The sequence below is a fragment of the Candida parapsilosis genome, contig 005569 (assembly GCF_000182765.1).
Source record: "Candida parapsilosis strain CDC317 annotated contig 005569".
Classification (NCBI taxonomy): Eukaryota; Fungi; Ascomycota; class Pichiomycetes; order Serinales; family Debaryomycetaceae; genus Lodderomyces; species Lodderomyces parapsilosis.
Window position 1 is genome coordinate 412,695 of NW_023503278.1, and position 22,930 is coordinate 435,624.

Consider the following 22,930-nt stretch of genomic DNA (forward strand, 5'->3'; position numbering starts at 1 on the left):
AAAAGTGTCCGTCAGAAGATTCTATTCAACTTCTCGCCATGTTGATGTGTAGACGTGTTTGTACAGTGTGATGTTTTTTCTGATTTACTCTCCACAAATGCGCCATTCTATGTTTAATCAAACGACAATTTGCTTGGTAGTGGGCTCTACTTGTTCGTAAGTCCAAGATGTTATTGGTCGTAACTCTTACTTTTAATGAACCATCTTGTACAGTCTTTCCGCTAGTGTTCCTATAGAAATATAGTTAAAGGGTTACGGACAACCTTGGCTGAATCAAAGTAAATACATTAACAATTAATATATGACAATTACACTACAAGTCACACTGATAACTTTGAGTAAAATGGGAAGTAAATGCGCTTGTCGTCGTCTCATACAGCACAAGGTATGCAATTATCACGAATGAGTTCTAGCGTTGGAAAAGGATTAATCGTTCATACTATACGACATAATTGTCAAGTCCCAATTTGGTGAAAATAGGAAAAAAATATGTGGGATCGAAACATCAAAAACTATGCAACATGCATTTGAACTGAAATATTACACTAATACCGATATAAATTCAATCCCAAATCATGCCTTCGTCAAAACGAGATCAGGTAGACTACCTCATCAACCTACTAGGTCGAAAACGTAACATCATTGAACAAGAAGTAGTGGAAGAGGAGGAAGCATCACATCAACTGCATCCCACAAGCAGCAGCAACAACAACAACAACAACAACAACGACGACTCAAATTCGGACTTTGAGGATATTGTATATACGCATTTGACAAGAAACGAAATGGTTGAACAATTGCAAAGCAAGACATTGGCTGGTGATTGGGTCATGACTGTGCCACCAATCGAGCTTCTATACCAGTCAAGTACAACAGAACAGCAAGACGAATGTTTTAATGATGTACTTGAGACTTATTTGGAGACTCCTGAATTAAAGTTTTATAAAGATGCACATTTGAATTATGTGATGAAGTGCCTCACTGCGAAGTTGCCCAGTGGTTATAAATCACTCGATGCAAACCATCCTTGGATGATGTATTGGTTATTGAATTCCTTTTTGGTCATTCGTGCTAATAATGAGGAGGAAGAAGAGGGAGAAGAGGAAGGAGAAGAGTCATTTTTGACGGAGAATATTTTCAACTTGATCAATGAAAAGATTGAGTCATGTATAGTTGATGATGGAAGAGGTGGAATTGCCGGTGGTGCCAACCAAATGGGTCATTTGGCTTCAACATATGCTGCAGTTTTGACTCTACTATTGACTAAGAATACAGCTACATTATTGAGAATAAAGGACAATTTGTACACATGGATCATGAGTTTGAAAAAAGAGTTGAGTAATGGCTCATCATTTCTCATGCATGAATTTGGCGAATATGACACAAGATCAACATATTGTGCTCTTGTTATTTCATCATTGTTGAATGTTACAACCCCTCAGTTGATTGAGGGTGTTCAAGACTGGATTGTGTCTTGCCAAACATACGAAGGAGGATTTGCAGGAGTTCCCCACACTGAGGCCCATGGAGGCTACACTTTTTGCGCATTTGCATCATTGTTTTTGCTAAACAAAGAACCACAAGCTGTTATTGAGCAAATCAAATTTGACAAGTTTGTCAGATGGTGCCTTGAAAGACAGACATATGAAGGTGGATTTTCTGGAAGAACCAATAAACTAGTTGATGCATGTTATGGGTTTTGGATTGGTGCATTGATTCCCATGGTTGATGTTTTACGAAAATCGCATACAATTGACAAGGTTGCATTAAAGAATTATATGTTGCGAGTAGCTCAAGTTGAATCAGGTGGGTTTCGTGATAAACCGGGAAAACTGGTTGATTTTTATCATACAAATTATGCTCTATGTGGACTTAGCTGCTGTGAACATAAGTATGAGTTACACGAGACCAATAAGGACACATGTCTAGCTTTCAAGATTGTCGTGAAGAGTTCGGACAACTCAACTTTTACGCAAGCAATAAATCCAGTCTTTGGAGTTCCCATATCATTTTGCAAAACACCTGTTGAATAAAATGGCATGCATGTGGTTCTCGCAGCAACACGATCGTCCACGTTTAAAATTAGTGCATTCTTTGTCCATTTTTGGTGGTGGGAGATGAAAGAGTGTTTTGGTGGGTGTGATGGTGTGCTTTTGTGTTATTACTGGGCTTATTAAGAGTTTCGTTCAAAGATTTAGCTGGGAAACAGCACCAAAAAAAAAGCGTTTAAAAACTTTGAAGTGGGTGCAATTTGAAGAACGTGACGCGCACGTGACACTCTCTTTGTTGTACTTTTGTTTTTAATCTTTAGTACTTTAATGAAATAATTGTATGAAACATATGAAGTGCGATAATCAAAAACGTATTCACTACAAGAGCTTACGGTTGGAGCATATGTTTATAGTAGATTATTCTGCTGTTGTTGTCGTTCTGTCGTATGGCACCAATGTAAAAGTAAACAATATTTGTTTTAACCCAGTGTGCATACTATTAAAAACTATTAAAGTAGTGTATTATGTACCGAATATGCAAGCAATGTTATTTTTGTTGTGTATACAAAGTGGTAGTGTTAGATTGCCTAATTAAGACTAAACATGCGAGTGAGTATTAATCTATATATAGATATGGACGTGTGAATGTGTTCAATATTGATTTTAGTATTAACAACATCAGCAAATACAAACAAACAACAAAAGACCTTGTAGTACATGTGTACTTAGCTACTCGGACTCATTACAAAAAATAAACCTCATTTTTCTTAATTTGAGTGGAAGAGAGGTAAATGAAGAATAACGTGTTAAAAAATGTTTTTCTTGTTTGACGTTTTTCTTTTTCACGTCAGTTACTTTTTACTAATAAGCTCAACCAGTGCACATATATAAATATATATATATATATATATATATATATATTAAAACCTTGACATAATGGGTTTTGATAGACTCGTTTCGTTCTCGTGAAGTTGAATTTGTATAATTTGAGTAGATGTTTACTATACCCCACAGTTGTATCTATCATAATCGACATCCCGTGACCTTTCTTCTTTTCGAGTGAAACAATCGGGCGGAGAGAGGGGAGAACGAGGATGAAATTTTTGTTCTTTTGTGTATTTATTATGCTTAGTTAGTTAGTGTAGTAGTATATATACATATATATATATATGCAATAGAAAAACAAAAGAGACATATAAAACATAAGGCTAAGAAAAAAAAAAATAAAAATAAAAATTAAAATAAAAACAATAGGAAATAGAATCTTTAAGATACGTCTCTCTTTCTTTACAATAGATCTATTTGATACGCCTATAAACAGTAGTAGAATTAGGATGACCACAGTTGTGTGTGTGGGGGAGAGAGAAAGAGAATGAGAGAACGACTTGAGATAGAGGAAGAACTCTATCATCCACACACAAACACACTACAATTCCCTATTGGAACTCCGCTTTACTAAATAGTAAACTATGCCAATCTAATGTTACGTCATTAGACATCAACACCATAAGAAAGATGATTAAAATTATTAACAGGGGGACCAAAAGAAAATTAACCTAATTAAGAGTACACCTTATACCCAAAATTGAATACACATAGCGGAAGATCAAAACGCCGTAAATCAGATACAGCCACGCTTTGTCATCTTTCTCTTTACTTATAGCTGCCATTGTTGATTTATTCTATTTTTTTTCTCTTACAGTAATTTTTTCCCAATTAAAACACCATTACGAAAAGATAAGATTCAAACTAAGGGCCCAATTTTGGTGTTCCATAGATTCTTTTTTTTTTTGATTTTTCTCTTTTTTTGCCTGATTTGGGCTGGAGAAAGAGAGGCATCTCCCTTTCTTTGTGACTTTTGGTAATTTTGTCCATTGTCCCTGTTGTCAAAAGAATGGAAATCACCTTGATTTTCAAGCCCCAAACAATTTGAAAAATGAGAAAATCGCCTCATGGAACGGTCTCCTAATAACAAAATCGGACTTAAGGGAAAAAGCAAGATATATCGGATATCTCCAGTCACACTACCGTTAAGATATTCTTCTTAACAGGCATTTATGCATTATGCCACAACGCCAATATCTGCTCTTCCAAATCAAATTGGTCTTCTATTTTTTTATTTTTTTTTTCTTAATGGGGTTGAAGATATTCTTGTGCATTGTTTTTTTTTTTCTTTCTTTTTTTTTTTTTTTTTTTTTTCTTTCGTATTGTTTATATTAAATTTAATGGGTTCATAATAAGACACAAAAATCTTTTGCTTTTGGGGGGATGCCTATTCTTTTGATTGAGATTAATCCGACAAAGAGGACTCTCTTGACCTCCAAGATTTTTTATTTGAAAAGATGTATAAATTGAAGACGATTTTCCGTTGTATTCTAGAACCAGTCTTGTATTAGCTTTTTGCAGTCACACTTATACCTCCCCTCTTTTGTCCACTACATCCTCACCAACCCAACCACTCTCCCTCCCATAACGAAAACAACCATACTATATAGATCATACCATCTGAGTTCAAATCAAAAACAAATCTTCAGTTCTTCCTTTTGACCCCATTTGCCTTACATTCCTTCTCAAGCAACCACTCCCTACCAATTTACGTATGAACTTTGCTCAAAACTATGTGGTTTAGAAGAGATGAAAAACAAAGTGTCGAAAGCGACACAAATTCTCTTGGTGAAAAGAAAAACATCAATGGGGAAACCGTTAATCAAGAAGATGAATTGTTCCACGATACAACCAGTGTCAATACCGATAAAGCTTCTAGCGTAGATGGTGCTGGTCATACCAAGAGAACATTATACAACAGACATTTGCAACTTATAGCCATTGGTGGTTCTATTGGTACTGGATTATTTGTTACTATTGGTACCACTGGTCTAGTCAATGGTGGGCCCTTGGGATTACTATTATCCTATTGCATATCGACATTGTTGATTTTATTATTGACTACTGCCACTGGAGAAATGGTGCTGTATATGCCAGTTGATGAACCCTTTTTGAATATGGCTGGTCGGGTTATTGATCCTGCTTTTGAAGCAGCTGCCTCCATCAATTTCTGGATTATGCAAAGTCTTTATATCCCATTTGAAATCACTGCTGTTAATGGAATAATCCATTTTTGGCGTGATGATTATTCACCAGCAATTACATTTGTTATTCAAATTGCCATATATGCTGCTATCAACTTGTATGCAGTAAGAGTATTTGGTGAATGTGAGTTTTGGTTTTCATTGGCAAAGTTGATTCTTTGTATAGGACTAATGTTTTTCACATTGGTCACCATGTGTGGTGGGAACCCACAACATGATGCCTTTGGTTTTAGAAATTGGAATGTTGCTGGTGGTCCCATTGGAATGAAGTACACCACTGGTAATTTGGGGAGATTTCAAGGATTTTTGGCATCGCTCAGATTATCCAGTACATTCACCTGTGTTGGTAGTGAGTATCTTAGTATGACCGCTGGTGAGTGTGTCAACCCTAGAGTCAATATGCCCATTGCTTTTAGAACCGTATTGTATCGTTTGGTGGCTTTTTACATTGGAGGTGCATTATCAGTGTCCATCTTGATTGCTTACAATGATCCCAAATACGTTGCCTTGACATCTGACACTTCCAGTGCTGCTTCTTCGCCATACGTTGTGGCTATGCAAAATTTAGGGATTCAAGTACTACCGCACATTGTCAATGCCGTGGTGCTAACTTCGGCCTTTTCCGCTGGTTGTTCGTACACTTACACATCTTCCCGATGCTTGTACAGTTTGGCGATAAAGGGTTTCGTTCCCAAATTTTTCCGCATTTGTACCAAGCGTGGTATTCCAGTCTATTGTGTTTTCGTGTCCTGTTGTTTTGCCTTGTTGTCACTTTTGCAATTGGGTAAATCAGGAAGTAAAGCATTGAACTATATGGTCAATTTATGTACTGGAGCACAAGTTCTCAATTATGGATTCATGTCAATAATTTACATTGGATTCTACCATGCTGTCAAGGCACAAGGAATTGATCGCTCAAAATTCCCATACAGGTCATGGTTCCAACCATATTCCATTTACTTCACTGCCGTCATCTACTGGTGCATTATTGGAATCTTGGGATACCAAGTATTCTTACCAGGAATGTGGACAGTTGATGACTTTTTATTCAGTTATGTGATGATTTTCGTTTCATTGGCGGTTTTCATTGTTTGGAAAGTTGTAAAGAGGACGAAATTTATCAAACCTATTGATGCTGATTTGACAACTGGTCTTGACGAAATTGAAGCTCATGAAGCTGAGTTTTATGCACAATTGGAGGAAAGCAGTCAGGATGAGAATAAGAGTAAATGGAAAGGAATCATGCATTGGATATTTTAAAAGCGGACAATCTCGTTGCACGTTGCACTCGCTTCCCTATTTTGTATATTAGCTAGATTTTTGTATAGTAACAGAAGACAATTTCGTTCGTTTGTCAAATGTCAAGGCAGAGGCGAGGAGTGCAATTCAAGTCCAACACTTTCTTAACCTGCTTTGCATAGTCTATTTTTAACTGAGTTCTCACGCCATTACTGACTTATGTCCGCGTTTTTAAATTTATTCATCCTACAGTTTGAAGTATCCTTTATGAAAATTTTGCACAAAAGTGCCTGCAAAATATGTCAAAATATTAGTCGTTTTCTCGTCGAACTTTTCGAGAATATCTGCATACTTACCTGTGAGCACAACTTACAAGGCGAACGATTCTTCTCGTTACGCATCCATCGCCCATTTCACAGCCTGGGTTATGTATTTGATACACTGTCCGCCCTTTGCGAGTGGCTCTGCGTTGCGATAAGACACAAACAATTACTCAATCATCTCAGTTTGCTTGGCACGAAACGGTATTGATAAAATTAGAAGTGGAAGAAAAAAAAGAAAAGAACAAAAAGATTCACAGAACTAAAAATAGAATCGCTATTTCACGATGAAGGGATTCTTAATACAATATAACCTAAGACGGAGTTAAACCATGCTCATCTCATCTCAATCGATTGGCACTTCTCCATAACCACCAGCGAAATCAAGTTTCCTGCACTTGTAGTGTATTGTCCCACGAGTCAACATAGCCCCACCCAGTCATACGTTGTGCCGAGGATGTCGATTGCATATAAATTTCTTGTCCAAAAATGATTCTTCATCATTATGAATTTACTTGCATATATGGTATAACAATACAACGTCTGTGAATACAAAGCTGCTTTATTTTTAGACTCAGCTTTCTGTGATGCACTAGAAAAGGAATTTTGAATATAAATAGTCAAGGTAATCTTTATGATTTCCATATCGATCAGGGTATCTTATTATGAGACATCATCACACATTTTCATATTGGACTTCATTTCAAGTTCATATCTAGACTCAACGAGTGATTAGCTTCCCACATAAGACCAAAAGCTTTTGGATTATTCATACATGACTGACTTTGATCAAGTTTCACTCGCACAAGTATCAAAATCCACTAACATATTGATGAGAAATTAAGAGGGTTTTGGAGACTAATAGGGTACGGAAGACAAGTAACAGAACTGAGGAACGAAAGTGAAGGGTATTTCTCGAAACAAAGCCGGCAATTAATAACATAATTACAGAAGCAAATGTTGAGTGAAAAATTTGAGCAATCCAGTGAGGCAGAATCTGTGGTCTCACATTTCACTGACGACTTGAATGATCACAGAAATCATATAGTCGATAGAAAAGGTAGGGCTGTGGATGATTCACCAAAGAATGACGGCGAAGGAACTTATCACGCTCCGGCTGTAAAGCCTGTTAGCGGTGATGCAAACGCCAAAGTTAAAAATCGAACAAGCAGAAGAGGGTCCTTTGTTGAAAGACCAAGAGCTGCCTCAATGACAAAACTTTCTTCCTCTGTTGGTAAGAAGTTGGGTCTCAAGACTGATACATCCAGGTCGATCGAGAACCGTGCAACAGTAAATGCGTATGGTGCTACGGTGAATGATGGGAATATCACTGAAAAGGTAGCCTCTCGTGAATCGGTGGCCAGTGATGGTGATTCTATTAGGTCCAGAGACTCCAAAGAAACCGCGGAAGATGTTTGTCTTCCAATGGAAAGAGAGCAAGTGAAGATTAATGACATTGATTTTGGTATTATAAATGAATTCATTAAGGAAGAAAGACAACGCGATTTACAAGAACAAGCTGCAACAAAGAGGAGTCGCAACCGCAGCGATACTTGTTCCAATTACGCAACATCAAACGCCGCAGCTACCCCTTTTCATTTGCAAAGCATAGCTGCGAGAAAGTACACACCAATAGAGACTTTGAAGCTGATTTTTCAACGTTCAAGCGTGGATAGACAAGTAAAAACTGATTTACAGTTGCCTTCTGTTGATGAAGAACAAAAAACTGATTCCGATTCAGGTGATTCGAATTCAGCAGAGGAGGTTAAATTTGGCGATGCTCGCGTGACAGGTACCTATGGCGACGCCACATTCAACCGGTTTTCTTTCTTCCATTCTGAGTCTGAAGAAACTGTGCATGCACCTGATATTCCTTCACTTGTTCCCAATGGCGAATCAATACAAGAGCTTTTCCACAATGGAGAAGAAACTTGGTGGTTGGATTGTACATGTCCTACTGATGCCGAGATGAAAATGCTTGCCAAGGCGTTTGGAATTCACCCTTTGACAGCCGAGGATATCCGAATGCAGGAAACACGAGAAAAAGTGGAGTTGTTTAAAAGTTATTATTTTGTTTGTTTCCACACTTTTGAAGCAGACAAGGAATCTGAAGATTATCTTGAACCAATTAATGTCTATATTGTTGTTTTCCGCGATGGTATACTCACCTTCCATTTCTCTCCATTGACACATCCAGCAAGTGTTAGAAGAAGAGTGAGGCAATTGAGAGATTATGTCGACGTTACTGCTGATTGGCTATGCTATGCAATGATTGATGACATCACTGATAGTTTTGCCCCTGCCATCCAAGCTATCGAATATGAGGCGGATGTGATTGAGGACGCAGTTTTCACATCAAGAGAATCTGATTTCAGTCGTATGTTGCAAAGGATCGGAGAGTCACGAAGAAAAGTAATGACGTTGATGAGACTACTTTCTGGAAAAGCTGACGTTATCAAGATGTTTGCCAAAAGGTGTCAAGACGATGCTAATTTTGAATATAAAGGAGCACGAGGAAGGTTTAATGAAAATGATGTTTCATATTCGACATTATCCAGCGGATCAAGGGTTTATACCAATATGCAAGCTGGTGATATCCAAAAGCAACACAATTTTGGCAATGCTCGTCCCCGTGCAGAGATTGCTTTGTATTTGGGTGACATTCAAGATCATATAATCACCATGTTTCAAAACTTGACAGCGTATGAAAAGATATTTTCTCGTTCTCATTCCAACTACTTGGCACAGTTGCAATGTGAAAGTTTGGGCGAAAATAATAAAGTTACTCAAATGTTTTCTAAAGTGACAATCATTGGTACAATGTTGGTTCCATTGAATTTAGTCACAGGTTTATTTGGAATGAATGTGAAGGTCCCTGGACAAGATTCCCATATCGCTTGGTTTTATGGAATACTCGGCGTGTTGTTACTCTTGTTGGGGTTGAGTGTTGTTTTTGCAAATTTGTGGATGAAGAGGATGAATGCACGTATTGATAGTCAACCGCGTCCAGTGTTTAGTGCAAGAAAAAGTTTCAAGAGCTTGAATTTTGGAAACAGGTCAATAAATAGCTTTGTTTGAAAAAAAGATCTATTCTGCTATTACGTTTCTGCTGCAGTAGTTTGTTCTCATATTACAATCGAATGTAGGTGTGTATCCTTTCATATAGTGTTTGTAGTGATGAGATCGTTAGTTCTTTCTATTAAATGTATATTGGGTCCCCATCTATAAATATAAATAAACACTTCAACACGTGAGTGTTCAACTCTCCCCTCTCTATATCTCAATACACCCCATTCTATGAAGTTAGCCTCTCCAAGTACAATATTCTCCCAGCGTTCCATCCATTACGGTTACCCTAATGTGCATTATGAGCTGAAGCATCTTCTTCATCCAGTACATGAAACAACTCATGAAATTCATCTTGAGGGATTTCCAATTCAGATAAATAACCTGATGCAACATCATAAATCATACCCCAAACTTCGATTTTTCCCTGCTTCAAAGCAGTGCTAGCACTCGGGTGCCTCTTTAAAGCAATAACAGAAGCAATGACATTCAACTCAGCCAATTTTCTTGCCTTCAATTTAGGTTCATGATTATATTGTTCAAGTAGTTTCAAATTTTGAGCACGAATATGTCTAACTGGATTCAACCACAAGTCCAAAACACCACCAATTTTTTTGGATGATAATGAAGCCCATATACCACCACAATCAGTATGACCACACACGATGATTTTCTTCACTTTTAATACATCAATTGCAAATTGAATAACTCCCTGAGAACTGAAATCATTCGAATTGACAATGTTTGCAATGTTTCTGTGGACAAATATTTCACCTGGTAATGTGGCCAAGCATTGTTCACCAGCTCTTGAATCACTACATCCAATCCACAACGTGTGAGGTGATTGGCCCTTACCATTTAACTCAAATATCTGATCACCATGATTATGCTTTATTGAATCAACATAGAATTTGTTATTGTTTAAATAATCAGTAATTGTTGAATCTGGTGACAATGTGAATGGGAAGTTGGAATGGCTAGTGACTTTACGTTTGAATTGAGGTATTTCTATCTCATTTTTTGACTGTTGTGAGCCATTCTTGGCATCAAATTCTAGTTCCTTATCGGTTTCATTGTGTTCCTGTAAGTAATGTAAGATGTTTTCTCTACCCATTGTGAATGAAGAGGTGGTAAAGGATCTCTTGGTGATAAGTGATGATGCGGTACTCAAAGTGGACGGTGAATAGTTATGAGGTCGCAATGGAAGCTGTGGAAAATGTGATAAATCAGTGTATTTGAAAACAACTGAAGGGGTGTATTGTCTGGTTATATGTGTGGTTTTATTAAACCGAAGTTTGTTAATAGAACGCCACACGATTGCAAAAGGGTAAATTTATAATGAAACAAATGAATGAGAAAAAACTGTGGATATATATATAAGTCTCCTCGTATTTTGTATATCCTTTTCAATAGTTTTTTGTTGAGTTGGAAATTGAAAAAGTTTTTTGTTGAACTGTTTTATTTAAAAGAACCAGTTGATTCTGTGTATTATCGAATGGGCGGTTATGGATTTGTGATTTCGGAGAGATACGCAAGAACAACAAAGAAACATTTCCGATGAGTCCTATTTTTGATGTGCATTTTGTGGTATATAATGGGTGTAATCCGCGTCTAATCTCTTCTCTTTTTTTGTTGATACAACTTTGAGTTGCAAAAAAGAAGAGAAGAATAGAATTATTACCTTATTTGCAAAGGACCATACATATATACATATACACATATATATATATATATGTATTAGAATAGTGGCGTTAGACAAGTAGGGGTGATCTTTAGGTTAATACGACTCTATTCCATAGCCTAAATAAAACTCAATTTGTATGGTTTATCACGAAGGAGAGCCAATTGATTGAGTCACGTGTTTGCCTTTAAAACTGTGGTATAATATTGTATGTAATACTGGTGATGTCACTGTCGTGTATTACGTAATAATAATAATAGTTTAAATCTTACATCACCACCTGCATATATATCACAACATTATTGCTAACTTTGTGTAAACAGTCACCCAACAAATTGCAAAGCATGTGATTATCACGTGTACTCAGGATTACATATTTTTGCAATCAAATCTGGGTGTCAATCGATCCACCGCTTCCAAAAAGCAAATGAATGAACAATTTCTGGCACTTGTCAACGCAACTGATGCTTCATCGATCAATCATTTAGCTTAATACCATTTAATATGCTATTTTTCAAGTCAGAGACACCATTTCATCTTGTTTGAGGATCGTCCAGTCACACCCTTTGGAGCAAGATATGAAAATTTACATTTGGTCATTGGAGAAAGTAGTACAAGAAACTACAAATTTTAATTGGTTTTGGAAGCTGAGTATAGATTTGTGAGTATGGTCCCTTTTAGGAGTGTGAACCTATATGCGACGCATATGGCTCAAGATGTTAGAACATTACGTGTAAACACGAGGAAATAAGAGGGCAAAAGGAATATGCATTAAGAGAAGTGCAACTCCGTCGATTTGGAGGTTGTTTCACATGGCTAAAATTTACTCCTCAGAAATTGAGTGGAATTGTTGCTGAAGGAGAGATTTCGAAAACTTTCAAAGAGATCAAAGAACAGATTCAACCACTCTACAAGTGCCATAGGACAGTATAAACCACAAAAAGACAAAAATAGACATTCAAATTCATAAAGTGTTATAAAACAAAACGAAAAAAAAATCATAACAAATGTGTGATCAGGGGGTGGTAAATGGTGATGAACAACACTAACGATTTAGTGCAATCAACTTCAGGGGGAAGGGGAGCATCCTTATTGTGAATTCAACACTAGAATCATCAACTGCGTTTTCCAGCTTCTTGGCATTCCGGATACTAGAGTGGCCAATCCTAGCACCATGTTTCCGAAAAAACCTTCCAACCACAACGAATCATCTATTCTTCAGGAACCTCTTCTCATTGACTCGATGATGGACCATACTCTGGTGATGTTATTGAGACCCTTTAGTGGGATTTCCTTATTTGATACATTGGCTCTCAGTGAATTGAATGCTTTTCAAATTGTTGGCAATTTCAAATGTGAAACACTTCTTGATGTGGTTTCATGTATTGGTGTGGAATTGGATATTTGATGTTTTCAAATTGTGACTTTACCGAGAGTGAGTCTTGCAAGCAATACCCCATGTTTGCCAACTATTTCTGCAAGAAACGACGTATCGTTCTCACTCTCAATGACGCAGCATCTTTGTCATTGCGGGTCCGTCACTATGTTTTCAATCTTTGCTTCATTCTAATTTTCTTTTCCGTCCATACCAGTAAATTTGTGTTCCAAATTATTGCCCACTGTACCATTCAAGCCATTCAATATCCCTTCATTTTATTGACTCGGTGACTGCTTATTTTTTCCCAGTCTCAAGTGAACTCTTTTCATTATTTCATCATGAGTATATTTGTTTCTTAAATGGTCAACCAATCGTTCTATCTGTTCAAGTTTTTCTTCCTTGGTCATAAGGCTTGATCTTGGAGCTAATTTCGGTGGTTCACAAATAACAGAAGTTTCTTCCTTTTTCATCAACTTCTTGAAGGCTGTTTTGATTGATTTGAATGGTTTCTTCAACACATCACGTTTGCGGCTTTTCAGGTTATTCAGTTTGGGGATATATTCAGGCTCATCAAATCCCATGTAGTTGGTGCCATAACGTTGTTGGACAAATTCCTTCTTTTCTTGGTTGTTTGTCAAATCAATAAACTCGCTGGTTGGATTGGTGTGCATGGGTGAATTAGCGCCTTCATAATAACCACGTAATGATCTCAAGCTGAATTTCGGTTGTTGTTGTTGTTGTTGTTGTTGTTGAGTTGGTGGTAATTCAGTAGTTGGTGGAGTTTCAATTTCAGAATCAACATTTGAATCACTGGTTTGGCTATCACCATTTGTCTCAGTTTCGTGGTTATTCAAACTAACCGGTCTTGAATTGTCTTGTTCTTTAATCAGTACTGACAACTTGGTTTTATCGATGGCATTGTTATTTGATTCAATTGCATTTGTGATGTATCTCGATGGTGAAGTTTCCAATTCATTGTCATCATTTTCATTACCTTCATGACCAATGTGACCACAATTCTCATTCAAATTGGGACTTCCAACATTTGATTCCTTCTTATTCCCAATTGAAGCCAATCTTTCTGCTGCAGCTTTTGCAGCTTTCCGTTGTTCATTCTTCAACCTGAATGTCTGATACAACTGCTTGATCCGATCAATGTTTTCCCTGTCCTCCTCAATTCCTGCCTGATGAGAAATATCACACAAATCGTTGATGACCAATTTTCTTTCATAAACAATGGTTTTTGTTTCGGTGTTTGCCCCTGATCCAGTAGTAACTTGTAAAATGTGGGTGAAATGAACAACAACAACTTTGTCGCCATCTTTGTAAAACCTGACATCTCTGCTCAACTCATCGGTAGGATGCAATAATTCCAAAATGCGGTAAAGTTGACCTTCGGTGATGGGTCTGGTGATGACGGTGGTGGTAGTAAGCATTATTTAAACTTAGGTGTAAATGTAGTTTGTAAAATTAAGTATAAATGCAGTTCGTAAAATTAAGTTTAGTTCGTAGTTCTTGAGTTCAAGTGTGAGTGGAAGGGTAAAGATGTGTATGGAGACAAGAGAATCATTTAGAGAGAATACAACTATCGTGGTTTCAATCGCATTTTATATGATTTCTAAAGTATAGTATATCAAAATCATGATGTCCGCAATACTTTGTTGGACTGTGGTTAAGAGCGCATAACAAGTACATCATGTTCATGATATGATAGGCAACGAATGGTACAAAACTGAATTTTAAAAGTTTGATTTCCCCCTTACATTTGCAAGCTTTTGACGTATTTTTCGGTTGCGAAAGATAAAATAAAAAAAAAAAAAACTTTGGAATGCTACCCCTCTATTAGCAAACTATATCCTATAGGATACAGCTAGCAGAAGATCAAGAGCATATAAAAGCTACCCCCCCCCAACTATAGCCCATTCACCCGCAATAATACAACTTCCAACTCAATCCTTGCCCCCACCCATAGGCAAGCATTCATCATTCTTTATCTACCCTTGTCTTCCTGCTTATTTGTTTTTATTGTAGTTCTATACATATAATTTATTACTTAAAACTACACTCTTTTTCATAAATTCTAGACTCTAACGCAAAAAAAAGAACAAAAGAACCACTATTACTACTACTACTACCCCTCCTGACACCAGAAACTTGCCTTTTTGGTATGCCCACCTATATTGTAACAAGCCATAAAAGACTTAATAATCTACAGCAACATTACAACACTTTGCACGTGATAATTCCGAAAGGGTGGTTCATCCACTTTATACAAGATTTTATATATACAGCTGGTGATATATTCTAACTCAGAGATGTGCACACAAGGGAACATTCATATAAAAAAAAGAAATAAGTCCTACAATGTTTGTATGATTTCAATAGCATCACCACTGATTATGTAGTTGAATTTATTCTTTCCTAAAATTTACTTATTATTGTTAGTTATTGTTTCCTGAAATTGACGTACATAATGTAAGGTGTAAATTATGCAACGTGTGTTTCAATTCTTATTCGTACCCTAGTGAGACAATAATAGTCAAGTCAACATGACATTATCATTCGACATGACATCAATAGTTAAACCAAGGCAACATAATTATGGTGATATCCGACTTTTAACATTTCCGGTGCCACTAAAGGAGATTAAGTCACGCGCAAGTCACGCTTTCACACGCGTATTACCAAAATCTAATTTCAAATTCTGCGCGTATCTTCAGAATTTTAGCAACCAGAACTGATACAAGCATCATCATCGTTATTACTAGTTTAATAACCAATAGAGACTAAATTTGCTCTCATCGTCACAACCACAGCTTCAAATTTCATTTAATTACTCACACAAATGACCACGTCTCCCGTTGATAGCTTCTCAGAAGAGGAAGATGACACTGAAGTTTCACTCATTAGCGAGACCGATTTGAAAAAATTGATTGCACAACAACATTTAAATGGTGATCTGGGCTCGGTAGTAGCTTCTGAACAAGACGAGTTCAACCATCTATCTAAAGAAAACAAACTAGATCGATTAAACAACTTAATTGAAAAATCACAAATCTATTCAAAGATTATTGCAGACAACATCTTACAATCAGTATTGAGCAAAAAAGACAGTACTAATTACGAGAGTAATGATGATGTTAGAAACTCCGACGCTCAGCAATCATCAAACAAAAGCCTGCCAGTACGGAAAAAGAGGAAAACCAACAAAAAGACCGCAAAGAAAGGGCAAGATGTGGTATCAATGTTAAAGACTGATATCTCAGATAGCACAGTAGCTACAAGACAGGCAATTGAGAAATCTCAAACCGCGCATACCATGGCACAGCCAAAAATAATATCAGGAGGTACATTGAAAGATTACCAGTTGGATGGATTGGAGTGGTTGGTGACATTGTACGAAAATGGTCTCAATGGTATATTGGCTGACGAAATGGGGTTGGGTAAGACGTTGCAATGCATTTCGTTTTTGGGTTACTTGATAGAAAATGGTATAAATGGCCCATTTTTGATTGTCGTTCCCTTGCTGACCTTGTCCAATTGGTACAACGAATTTCAAAGATTTGCACCAAAGATTGAGGTGTTGAAATATTCCGGATCCAAGCAAGAAAGAGCAAAATTGCATTTCAATAACAAAAAGTTCAACATCGTTCTTACAACTTATGAGATTTCAATCAAGGATTTCAAAAAGTTTGCCGATATGTCATGGCAGTATTTGATTGTGGATGAAGGACATCGTTTAAAAAACAGCCAATGTTTGTTGATAAAGATTTTGAAAAAACTTGATGTGACAAATCGATTGCTACTAACTGGTACGCCACTCCAAAACAACTTGAATGAATTATGGTCTTTACTCAACTTTATCTTGCCGGATATCTTTCATGATTTGGAGTTGTTTCAACAATGGTTTGATTTCGATCAATTGGCAAATTTTGAACAGAATGTCGAAGATGAGGAGACCAAAAATTTGATCAAACTTAATATCCAGGAAACGTTAGTCAAAAACCTACACACAATCTTGAAGCCCTTCATTTTGAGGAGATTGAAAAAAGATGCCATCCAGGATTTACCTCCAAAGAAGGAATATTTGATTCATATATCATTAACTGAATTGCAGCGTAAAATTTACCGTGATGCATTGAATGGTCAACTTCAAAAGGGATTAGTGGAGTCGAATTTGAAAGAATTTATCAAGTATAATCACCAAGAACTATTTAAAAACTATGATATTGACTCGTTTTTGGAAAATGTCGATTCTGTCATCAAGGAAAAGTCACCAAGGGATGTTAACAAATCATACCAGGAAGCTGGCTCTGATGACGAATTTGAAGTGGTGGACTATGACGAAGGATTAGTTGACGTGGAGAAAAATTACACTCCCTCGTATGAAGAGGTGGTGAGCAAATTTGCAACTTTCAAGACTAAAAGCGATAAGCAATCAGCAATATTGAAAGCATTATACACAGATATCGTATCTCATATCAAGCATTTGAAATTGCAAGCATTAAAGATGATCCAATTAAGAAACATTTGCAATTCGCCGTATTTGTATTATGAACCATTCCCGATTGACGGAGAACACGACGAGCAATTTATCGGAAAGCTTGTGGAGAATCTGACGAAATTTCAAGCTCTCAATCAAATATTACCACCTTTGATTGAATCCGAACACAAGTGTTTGATCTTTTCCCAGTTTACCAAAGTTATGGATTTGATTCAAGATTGGCTTCACTTTCAAAACATTGATGTATGTCGTTTAGACGGATCTACACCCCAAAGTGAGAGAGAAGAACAAATCGCACTGTTCAATGATAGCCGCTCCCCGTACAAGGTGTTTTTACTATCAACTAGAGCGGGTGGGCTAGGAATTAATTTGACTGCAGCTGATACCGTTTTTTTATTTGATAGTGATTGGAATCCGCAAGTGGATTTGCAAGCAATTGATCGAGTGCACCGCATTGGCCAAGATAAACCGGTAAAGATTTTCCGTTTTATCGTGCGTGACTCAATTGAAGAGATATTGATCAGTAAATCGAGTTCAAAACGATTTCTTGAAAAATTGGTGATTCAAATGGGGGAGTTCAAATTCAACAAGATGAAACAAATGATGGAAAATAGTGGGAAGGATTTGGACGCCAGTATGAAGGAATTATTTGAATGGAGTAAACATAATTTCAATCATAGCGATTCATCACGAAATGCTACTTCGCCACAAGATCAACCAATCACCAAAGCTGAATTGCAAGAGTTGCTAGACAGATCTGAAGCTTGTTATCAAAACACTGACGATTCCAAATTCAACAATATAACCATTTTCGAAACTACAAATAATCTAGATAAATAGAAAGTTTGAAGCATCCCTTTTATTTTATCGTACTAAACCAATACGCTATATAGCAAGAGCCCTCTTTCTCCATCGGATTGCATTCCAAACCGCACTATAACTCCACGTCAATTCTTTCGCTCCTTGCATAAACCCCGTGTTCTTGTTGAATTGTTCCGACATCCGACCTTGTGAATCGGTGTGGGTGCGAACAACGTCAAGAAAAGAATCAGCATATGCGGTTAGCTTTTCAATCAAGAAGTTGAAATCCGACGAATTATACACGAGAGTATATTCAGTTCCTGTGATATTTATCAACGGTTGGAAAAATTGACGGTTGGAATTATCAATCACCCAGTTGGATTTTTGAGATTGGAGATTGTAGATGAATTGGTAAATGAATTCGCTAGCTGTGGAAGTGGAGATGAACCATGGATTACCTTCAGAAGTGCCAATACCATCGTACACATCTTCTGGATACCTCCCCAATGCAACACCAAATCGATTCTTGTTTATGGGATACCGTTGTCTCATGTCAATAATTAACCCACTTATTGAATTAAGTACATGAGGGTTAAACACATTGAACGGAACTGTATTCGATTGTGGATCCTCAGATTGTTGCTCTTTGTCGTCATTCTCATGGGCGTAAATCACTGCTAAAATTGTAGCTATATCCAATCCCAGCCGCTCACCTGATTCTAGCAATTGTGGACTTTCAATAACATGATCAAATCCAAGTGAGGCAAAGCCAAAATCGCTTTCAATATGTCGTTTTAAAGTGTAGAACGAGTCAAGCAATTGAGTTGTAAATTCTTCATTGTCCTTGAAATATCTCGACCATTTGACACCCATTTGCAACGCTTTCAACTGAACCATAGACGTGAAGAAGTGAATCGAGTCGACTTCCTCCCATAAATCAAACCCCGAGTTATTCCAATATCGACAAATATATTGCAAATCGGGTATGATAATCTCTGTATAGATATACTTCAAGTTTTGCAACTCAGGATGGTTCACTTGGCTTTCAGTTCGATTCAAGTAATCAATATATTGAATAATAGTCATTGCTCGTAACCCAGGTCCATCGCGTTGTGGTCTTCCCCATGGTTCATTGAATGCCGTCATATCAACATTAAATTTAGGTTCAGCTAGTCCCGCTAAAGTGGTGAATTTGCCCAGTTTGTTAGGCGTCCTCTGTAATCGGTAGTTATTCAAAATGTACAACTCAATCAAATTAGCCACATGATTGTGCAAATGTGATGTTTTAGCATTGTCATTGTCAAAATGATCTTCAAGGTATGAAATTAAAGTCCGCACTGTGATTGCAGAATCTCGGATCCATTGGTAATAGTAGTTGGGGTCATGTTTGGATGGCGAAGCAACAATGACTCCATTGTTGTTGATGTTTTGTAAAATTGCATGAAATGATGTATTCTGTTGTATTTCTAGCCATGCTTCAAACTTAGGTGGTGACGTATCCGAAGAGGTTGTTGCTTGTGTGTATACAGTCAAATGCTGCTGTGCTGTAGAGTCTATGCTACTTGTAGCTTTGAATAATCCCAAATGGTTAAGAATCTTGCGATACCCATCAATGATTTGACTTGGTGGCGATATTTGGTATGTCCACAAATGAGCGCAAACTAAACCATATAGGGTGACAACATTAACTAATGAAACAAACTTCATCGCATTTCTTTGATCAGTAGTTGGATTTTTGTAAAAGACTAATTGATTGCGATGGTTGGACTTTGAGTTGCTTATTAGCAAATGTATCGTGAAAGATGAATACAAATGGTGCGTCTGTCTTTGTTCTTTAATTTAAGCCACAGTTTTTATGATCTATTTGATTTGATAACAAAGTCTACCTCAGCGGCAGAGATTGATGAAAGTGGTGACTACGTTGATTGAATTAGCTAGAAGGATGTTTTGTTGTAACTTGCAAAGTAGAACGCATTTTGCATGATGTTTGTGTTTGTGTGAAAGAGTACAAATGTGATAAGGAATGCCTGATAAGGAATGCCTGATAAGGGAACAACACTCAAAGGAAGTCGAAATCTGTATAGCATTTCCCCTTCAAAATCTAGCAATGAACCACCATATAACAACGCTGTCGTCGTCCATGTGAAGTCGTTTGAGCAAAACTTTTATATGCTTTTTCTAGATACCATATATACAATGGCACTTTCACCATCAACTCTATACATTTATCTCCTTCGCTAACCAACTTTTAATTCTCTTACTCCCTTAAGTGCTTTCCCAGTTTAAGTTGAATCTCCCCTCAGGAACTGTATAATTCTCAATAGCCAGTAAGACTTCCTCCACGGTGTGGGCAACTTTAATAATCTCGCCATTTTTAGCAGAAACAAATTCATTTTTAATAGCATCTTTGATGAATTGTAAAAAATTATCATAAAATCCATCCATGTTAAATATAACAATTGGCTTGTTGTGAATATTCAATTGTTGCCAAGTTACAACCTCCATCAACTCTTCTATAGTTCCATACCCCCCTGGCAATGCAACAAATGAACTTGCTTCCTGTCCCATTAACTTTTTACGTGTATGCATATCCTTGACCAATGTGGTTTTGCCATATTCTTTGGAGTCAGGTATTGGTGTTGAGCCATCGTGATTGTCGATAGATTCTTTCAATTTAGCATTAAATGCTTCTTCATCGGAAGTAGACCCTGGAGATCCAGTGACTTCACCACTGGTGGCGCCACCCTGGTTTCCCAATTTATCACCATCGGGTCTTCTCTCACGCGAAATTAAGGCCTCAGGGATGATTCCGTGGACATAACCTCCATTAGTAGCGCACCCGCGTGCAACTGCACCCATCAATCCAGTGGATCCACCTCCGTAAACCAATCCCCATGATTTCTTGGCTAATTCTGCACCTAACCTCGAGGCTTCTTCGGCGTATTCAGGTTTGTTACCAAATGAGGATCCACAAAACACACATACAGTCTTAACTTCTTGAGTCATTATATGTTTGAGAATAATTCGTTTTCTGGTTGTTGTTATTGACAGTAAATAATTGATTGTTCAGATCTTTGAATCTGCTCAGTGCAAAACGTTCTACTTGGGACTCAGTTGTGTGGTAAAACAAGATGTGATGTGGTGGTATATTTATACTTCGGATCGTTATACAAAATAAAAGTCATTTATCAACACTCCAAAAATCATTTGTTCCGTCGGGGTGCCACATACAATTAGTTCGACATTAACTTCATCATTGTATATCTCTGCAGCTACTATTAGTGATAACACTTTCCAACACAATAGAGCAGTGGCTCAGAGTTGTCTTATCAATCCTTGACAAAGTAAAGATTGACTGCCTTGATTGTAATCGTAGCTCACGTTACCACGAAGCGACTGCTATGGCCGCGGAGAACTGTAAGAAAGTTTTAATTGAAAGAACATTCACTGGCATTGGATGGCCTCTAGGGAATACTTTCTTGTATCTATACATCCAGTGTAGAGCTCTCAATTACAAAATTTCGAGGGGGCCAAAGGTCAGATTATCTAGTAAGTTACGAAGATAAATGTATCTTGCCATGATTCGAAGCTTAGGTATATCGTGATGCTGTAAAGCCCCACTACAGAACAAAAAATGAATTAAAGAAGTCCACTCCATTGAGTCGACAATCTTCATAATCTTGTTAATCCCTTGCCATTTGTCACCGATGCTTTATTCTTGCACCGACCGTCAAACACTGTGAAAAAAGAAAAAAGAGGAAAGAAAAAAATTCAGCACTTTCAACAACTACCTCTCGATTCAGCGCCATCCACACCCAGGTTAATACAATATGAAGACCCAATGGAAAGACTCAGTTCCCGAAAGTGAAGGTGTGTTACCAAGAAATTATCTGTTTTGAAACAATACTAGATACTAACTTCTTCCCCATTTTAGAGGAAAGATTCAGACAAAAATGCAAGGAGTTGAAAAAAAGAGTGCTTGAAGTGGAACAAACTAATGAAGTTGCTACTATAGCATTGAGTAGGACCCAAGCTTCAATACGAAGATTGAGACTTGAATACGCCGTATTGATTGAAAGGCTAGAGGAGAGAGCTCATCATCTACCTGATGGGGTTACCAATTTCGAAGAAATGGCAGGTCCACCAACGCCGAGTATACTAGATGAAAGTTTGGTCAAAACGTCCAAAAATGGCACGAACAAGAAGTCGAACAAGAAGCCATCTACTGGTAAAGTTGCTGTAAATCCCTCGTCATCACCAGCTGGTGCTGGTGCGAAAAACTCGTTGCATATCGCTAGCAATGCTACAACTTCTTCAGCTGATCATGCCTCTACCATACCCGTCAATCCAGCTTTGGCCAAATCCGCTAAACACAGGGACCCTGATTTACCCAAAAGGCCAACCAATGCGTATCTTTTATTCTGCGAACAAGAAAAGGAACGATTAAGACAACAACAACAAGAAGATCCAGAAAATAACACTCGGGATTTATCCAAAGCCATGACTGAAGCTTGGAAAAAGCTAAGTGAAGAAGATAAACAACCATTTTATAAATTGTATGAAGAAGATCGAATCAGATATCAAAAGGAGATGGTAGAATATACAAAGAAAAAAGATGCAGAATTGGGTATAGTCAGAGCTGATGATGGGTCAATACTTACAGGTGGTGGTGGAACTGATGCCAATGAGGAAGAGGATGAACGAGCCGTGGAAGAACTGGAAAACAACAATGAAGATGAAAGAGAAACGAAACGACAAAAGACGGATGACAGTATTGTTGGTAGTGAAACAGAACATCACGGAATTCCCAAAAGTGACATAAAAGAGGAATCGGGAGAATAAGAAGCGCAATGATATCATC

The 22,930-nt window shown here is 37.4% G+C and overlaps 9 protein-coding genes across 9 annotated transcripts; 5 read left to right on the plus strand and 4 right to left on the minus strand. All coding sequences in view use genetic code 12, as the record gives it.

The window, feature by feature from the left end:
- Positions 1-575: 575 nt before the first annotated feature.
- On the plus strand, positions 576-2,033 carry RAM1 (protein farnesyltransferase; the record flags this gene model as incomplete). The annotated part of the gene is made up of 1 exon (XM_036811967.1): positions 576-2,033. The coding sequence occupies one exon, from the start codon at positions 576-578 to the stop codon at positions 2,031-2,033; it is 1,458 nt and encodes a 485-aa protein (XP_036663330.1).
- Positions 2,034-4,609: 2,576 nt separating this feature from the next.
- CPAR2_101860 (uncharacterized protein) lies at positions 4,610-6,340 on the plus strand (the record flags this gene model as incomplete). The annotated part of the gene is made up of 1 exon (XM_036811978.1): positions 4,610-6,340. The coding sequence occupies one exon, from the start codon at positions 4,610-4,612 to the stop codon at positions 6,338-6,340; it is 1,731 nt and encodes a 576-aa protein (XP_036663331.1).
- A 1,256-nt stretch (positions 6,341-7,596) lies between these two features.
- CPAR2_101870 (magnesium transporter CorA family protein) lies at positions 7,597-9,717 on the plus strand (the record flags this gene model as incomplete). The annotated part of the gene is made up of 1 exon (XM_036811990.1): positions 7,597-9,717. One exon carries the CDS (start codon positions 7,597-7,599, stop codon positions 9,715-9,717), a length of 2,121 nt encoding a protein of 706 aa, XP_036663332.1.
- Positions 9,718-9,994: 277 nt separating this feature from the next.
- On the minus strand, positions 9,995-10,819 carry NCE103 (carbonate dehydratase; the record flags this gene model as incomplete). The annotated part of the gene is made up of 1 exon (XM_036812001.1): positions 9,995-10,819. One exon carries the CDS (start codon positions 10,817-10,819, stop codon positions 9,995-9,997), a length of 825 nt encoding a protein of 274 aa, XP_036663333.1.
- Positions 10,820-13,039: 2,220 nt separating this feature from the next.
- Positions 13,040-14,200, minus strand: CPAR2_101890 (uncharacterized protein; the record flags this gene model as incomplete). Its single annotated transcript, XM_036812012.1, has 1 exon — positions 13,040-14,200. The coding sequence occupies one exon, from the start codon at positions 14,198-14,200 to the stop codon at positions 13,040-13,042; it is 1,161 nt and encodes a 386-aa protein (XP_036663334.1).
- Positions 14,201-15,609: 1,409 nt separating this feature from the next.
- Positions 15,610-18,108, plus strand: CPAR2_101900 (putative ATPase; the record flags this gene model as incomplete). Its single annotated transcript, XM_036812023.1, has 1 exon — positions 15,610-18,108. The coding sequence occupies one exon, from the start codon at positions 15,610-15,612 to the stop codon at positions 18,106-18,108; it is 2,499 nt and encodes an 832-aa protein (XP_036663335.1).
- A 45-nt stretch (positions 18,109-18,153) lies between these two features.
- SGA1 (glucan 1,4-alpha-glucosidase) lies at positions 18,154-19,776 on the minus strand (the record flags this gene model as incomplete). Its single annotated transcript, XM_036812034.1, has 1 exon — positions 18,154-19,776. The coding sequence occupies one exon, from the start codon at positions 19,774-19,776 to the stop codon at positions 18,154-18,156; it is 1,623 nt and encodes a 540-aa protein (XP_036663336.1).
- Positions 19,777-20,334: 558 nt separating this feature from the next.
- Positions 20,335-21,075, minus strand: CPAR2_101920 (uncharacterized protein; the record flags this gene model as incomplete). Its single annotated transcript, XM_036812045.1, has 1 exon — positions 20,335-21,075. One exon carries the CDS (start codon positions 21,073-21,075, stop codon positions 20,335-20,337), a length of 741 nt encoding a protein of 246 aa, XP_036663337.1.
- Positions 21,076-21,899: 824 nt separating this feature from the next.
- CPAR2_101930 (uncharacterized protein) lies at positions 21,900-22,911 on the plus strand (the record flags this gene model as incomplete). Its single annotated transcript, XM_036812056.1, has 2 exons — positions 21,900-21,939; positions 22,004-22,911. The coding sequence occupies 2 exons, from the start codon at positions 21,900-21,902 to the stop codon at positions 22,909-22,911; spliced, it is 948 nt and encodes a 315-aa protein (XP_036663338.1).
- Positions 22,912-22,930: the final 19 nt, after the last annotated feature.